The sequence below is a fragment of the Physella acuta genome, unplaced genomic scaffold (genome assembly GCF_028476545.2).
Source record: "Physella acuta isolate Inbredline_101_S28 unplaced genomic scaffold, ASM2847654v3 ptg000515l, whole genome shotgun sequence".
NCBI lineage: Eukaryota > Metazoa > Mollusca > Gastropoda > Physidae > Physella > Physella acuta.
Genome location: NW_026732034.1, coordinates 472,145 through 477,365, shown reverse-complemented (window position 1 = coordinate 477,365; position 5,221 = coordinate 472,145). Strand labels below are relative to the sequence as shown.

Here is a 5,221-nt window from a genome sequence, read left to right as displayed (position 1 = left end):
TCGTCATCGCCACCATCTTGATTCTGTTGTTCTATCTCTGGTTCAGACGTCATGACCCACGTCTACCGCCATGTCCGGTCAGACCACTGCCTGTAGTTGGTCATCTGTTGTCTCTGGACAAAGACCCCAGGGAACAGTACAAGAGATGGAGGCAGCAGTGTGGGGACATCTTCAGGTAAATCTGTGTGGGGACATCTTCAGGTAAATCTGTGTGGGGACATCTTCAGGTAAATCTGTGTAGGAACATCTTTTAAAGTATCTATTATATAAGCGGGCTGGTAGTGTTTCAGGCCTTCGTGTCATCGCTATAGATTTAAGGAACCATAAAAGTAAACATTGCACAATGCAGTGCTGTTCAGTGCATTGTCTTATTATAAGCGATAGAGCAGGGTTTGTTTATATAACGACTTCATTTTATTTTATAGTTACCACTGTTTTTACTCTTTTCCATAACGTAAAGAAAATATTAAATACACACACATTGCAAAAACATATTAAGCGAATCAATGTCAAATTTCATTTTAGTTTAGATTCCTAGAAAAAGTGGATAAATTTTAAAATAATAGGGTAGAAAAAACGAATTAAACTTTTTTGTCATTTCCAAGGGAGGCAATTTAAAAATAAATTCAACTCACGCAATTTAAAAAAAATGTGAATGCAAAACTATGGACCTCCTAGAAGGAATTCGTGTTGCAATAATAGAATTAGCAAAATGTGAATGCACATTCTGCTGACTTTCATGAGGAAATTAGTGTTGAAATAATATAATTAGCAAAATGTGAATGCAAATTGATGAGTGTTTTCTTTTGTATTTGTGGTTGCATTGTGTTTGTTTGCATTTTGTTTGTGTTTTTTTTTGTGTTTGTGTTTTCTTTTGTGTTTGTGTTTTTATTTGAGTGTGTGTTGTGTTTGTGTTGTTTGTGTTGTTTGTGTTGTGTTTGTGTGGTGCTGTTATGTTTGTGTTGTGTTTGTGTTCTGTTTGTGTTCTGTTTGTGTTGTGTTGTGTTGTGTTTGTGTTGTGTTTGTATTGTGTTGTGTTTTGTTTGTGTTTTGTTTGTGTTGTGTTTGTGTTTTGTTTGTGTTTTGTTTGTGTTGTGTTTGTGTTGTGTTTGTTTTGTGTTTAGTTTTGTTCTGTTCCCAAGTTGGTATATTTAAAAAAGATTTACTGTGGCGGAGCACGGGTATGCAGCTAGTATTTTCTAAATGGATTAAACATTATTTTTTTGGGGTTGGGGACATTTTCCGGTGGGGGTGGTAGAAGGCAGTGCTTATCCCTCTTCTACCCCGAGGAGATGAATGTATGAAATTCTGATGCTGCAGAATCAATCAGTATATTGTGTATATTTACAAAGTGGCTCGATAATATTCAGTGTTACGTCCAGGTTTGATTCAACTCAACAACGACTCATCACACACATAGTATACTTTTATTTGGACTCAATTCTTCACATAACAGAGTAGCCCTCGCCCTAACCGCTACCAACTAACCACTGACAACCATTCACTCCAACTTTTATACCGCTTTCGACCTTGGGATAACAATTTATAAACACACCAGGGTTAACAATATTCTAGTGTAAACTCAACTCACACACGCACTCTCCCCTAATTCTAGATTATTCTAACCTATTTCTATCTAACCTACAACTGACCCGTAATATTCAGCAGGTACTGAAATACATTGTCCACATACCTTCACGTATTTACTTCTAACATAGGACATTTTAAAATAACGCATCAATTTGTTTTTTTCACAATTTGTGTAAACCAACAGTTGAAAACCGTCTAGCTATAGCTTCTCATCTACAGCTTGCAACTGGGTGGGAAATTTGCCGTGGTGCTGAACGGATACTCGCTGATCTACAAGACTTTGGTGAAGCAGGGCGATGACTTCAGTGCAAGGCCTCAAGCATTCTTTGATGAGGTAGGTTGATAGTTCAGAGCTGTTTGAATCAGAATTATCAGGGGAGTCTCTCTAAAATTGTAATAAAACAGATCAAACCACAATTTAGGTTAATCACTATTTTTTTATTAGAAGAAAAGTTACGAACTCTTCCATTTATTTTTGTTTAAAATAATACCGAAACAGAAACTTGTTTAAGGACCGGTATTCATTATTAAATTAAACAAAAGCCAATCAAATTATTAAAATATATCTTAAAAAATAAACGAAAATAATTAAGGATTCAATGAATTTATGTCTGAAAGAATAAATGTGTAAACTATGGACGAAAAAACATTTAAACCAGCCAAAGTTTGAAATAATTTTAATTTTTTTTTTGGGCCAGTTAGATGTATAAACTATATAGATAAAAGTGGCCACACACAACGTAAGCTGAAACGATGATTATACTTCGATGCAATTTACTAATTACACAGTATCACATGTGAGCCTATAGAATTAGTTAATTCTAACTTACATTTACCTTAATTAACCTGGAATCGATTTCTACAGGCGACTGGATTGGTTGGACTGGGAATTGTTTTCACTGACGGCGAGTTTTGGAAAGAACAAAGAGGCAAAACTATGCAGATCTTGAGAAGTTTGGGCATGGGGAAAAACGTCTTGGCGCAGAGGATACAAGAGGAGGCTGAGTTTTACATCAAAGCCCTGACTGATCTCAAAGGCAAGCCAACGAACATCACAGACCTTACCTATGCTTGTGTATCCAATGTTATCAGTTACGTTGTATTTGGGCACAGGTTTGAGTATAAAGACCCGAGGTTTTTAAACGCTCTTCAGGCAATGAGAACAGTCTTAAACAATTTAGAGGTAACTTCAGTGTTGAATTTTCTTCCTTTTGTGCGTTATTTACCTTTTGATTTAACCAAAGGCAAGGAAACAAAATCATCCGTCGATCGCATCCTCAGCTTTGTTAAACGCGAAATAGAAGACATCCAACAGGGTAAAGTGCAGAAGGAAAACTTTATCTCAGAGTTTTTAAATGATAGAAATGGCCTATTAGAAAAAGACAACAAAACAACATTGGACGATGAAAACCTCGTAAAAATTGTATACGAGTTATTTTTTGCCGGATCTGAAACGACTACACAGACAATAATTTGGTGCATCGTATACACACTCAACTATCCGGAGGTTCAGGAGAAAATCCACAGAGAAATTGTTGAAAATGTTGGAACTGACCGGGTGCCCACCATCTTGGACAGACCAAAACTGCCGTACATTGGTGCCGTTATCATGGAAACATTAAGATTTTCTTGTATGGTTCCCTATTCAGTTCCCCATTCATGTTACAGAGATGTTGAAGTTAACGGTTACACAATTCCAAAAGGAACCTTCATCATTCCAAATTTAACATCCATTTTACACGATGAAAAAATCTGGGGAGAAGACGTCATGTCATTTAGACCTGAAAGATTTCTGGACGTCAACGGGAAACTGAAAAATCCCGAAGAATTTGTCGCGTTTTCTCTCGGACGACGCGTATGTTTGGGCGAATCGTTGGCCAACATGGAGCTCTTTATATTTCTCTCTTCCATGTTCCAGAGATTTGAGATGAAGCCAGAGGACCCAGGATGCCTTCCTTCAATGGAATCTACTCCTGGTTTTACGACCAATTCGTTGCCATTTAAAGTGAGATTTGTGCAGAGATACTAATTTATCTTCTAGTGAGATTTGTACTGAGGGAGCAATCTACTTAATTTTTTTTTACTGTGGATATTCAATTTATACTCTGAGGTTATTAACATTTTTAATTGTTTTGATTATAATAATCACTTTGATTTTTCTTCATCTGATAATGTAACTACGATTTTTAACTTGTGCGTTTAGTAGTTGTGCTAAACTAGCCTGTCTATTACATGGAAAAATATTTTCTTCAATGCTTATTAAAATATCAAGCATGTTATTTTTTATAAAAATCTGTCATTTTATTAAATGTTGAAATATTAAAAATTTTCTTATATTCTCAACTTTTTTTTTTAGATGTTACAATAATAAACGTATTTATAACTTTAAATTTTTGTTATTTCTTGTGAAAATTTTGATATGATGCTTTAATGTATTAAAATTGCAGGCACCTACTATACTAAACATATTTTCATGTACGACGTGCTTTTGTGCTTTATGTAGAACAGTAGGCCTATTGCGTGTTGATCACACGATATATATCCCGATTCCCATGCTCGAGTTTGATGGTGACGTCTGATTCTGCCTAGCACGGATAAAGTAATGTAAATATTAATTTGCCTGTGTGGAGAATAGATAGCTATATACCTTCAATATAACGAAGTCAGAGAACCAAATGAACAGACCGTGGTATACTTTATCGGTTGGTCTTTAAGATCTCATTACATATTTTTACTTTCTCGTATACAAAGTATATAGGAAGTATTGTAATAGTGTAAAAAATTGACGTTTTACACCTCCATGAGTAGGAAAAAACAAATTTTGTCCGTATGTCTGTGTGTGTATTTGTATGTGGATGTGTGTCTATGTGTCTGTGAACACGATAACTTGAGTACTGTTTCAGCTAGGTTGATAAAATGTCATATATAATTTGTAGTTCTGTTTCAACTTTTAAGCAATATCCGGTAATCGGGAGTGGAACGTATTCTACTTTTGGTTTTTCAAAAGCCTGTAACTTGAGTATAGCTTCATATAGATAGACGAATTTAACATATAAGTACACGATCTAATTTCTGTCCATGTTTGAGTAATTTCCGTATACCGAAAGTTGTACTTTACGCTATTTCTGATTTTTCGAAAACCCCATATGAATTTATAAAGTACTAATATTCCGCACTATTATATACACACTGTTTGCTGTTCAGTTGTTGCGCAATTCTTTTTTCTAAGAGATTCTATTTTATTCTAAAAAGTTTAAATGTTTAAAAATTGGTTAAAATCATGTCTACATCTTGAGTTGCCATCCCCCGTAGTATTATAAGTATATAAGAATATTCAAGAAAGTTTAGAGGAGATCACTCCCGCTTTATTACTCCGATAATACATTTTCCCCATACTCAGATATTCATGAGATATTGTACACACTCCTCTTACAAGAAAAACCGTGTATGTGTTAAGGGTGGGGGGAGGGTGACTCGACATTTTCAGTGAATCGGTTGGGGGATTGGTGGGGGGGGGGGGTAAATGTAGATACCGTCAGTTCAAGATATTTATAGAAGTCTCTTAAGTATGTACCCTGGCGTCTTCTAAACGTTGTGTAATCGTAAAGTATTTAATTCACTCTGAGCAGGA

The 5,221-nt window shown here is 35.4% G+C and overlaps 1 protein-coding gene across 1 annotated transcript; it reads left to right on the top strand.

The window, feature by feature from the left end:
* LOC131944928 (cytochrome P450 2J4) lies at positions 1-3,695 on the top strand. The gene is made up of 3 exons (XM_059305830.1): positions 1-175; positions 1,810-1,924; positions 2,456-3,695. The coding sequence occupies exon 3, from the start codon at positions 2,528-2,530 to the stop codon at positions 3,617-3,619; it is 1,092 nt and encodes a 363-aa protein (XP_059161813.1). The 5' UTR covers positions 1-175; positions 1,810-1,924; positions 2,456-2,527; the 3' UTR covers positions 3,620-3,695.
* The last annotated feature ends 1,526 nt before the right edge of the window (positions 3,696-5,221 follow it).

Bases quoted from the DNA above. Each gene is read 5' to 3' on its own strand.
- LOC131944928 (XM_059305830.1), top strand. From the start codon at position 2,528: ATGCAGATCTTGAGAAGTTTGGGCATGGGGAAAAACGTCTTGGCGCAG.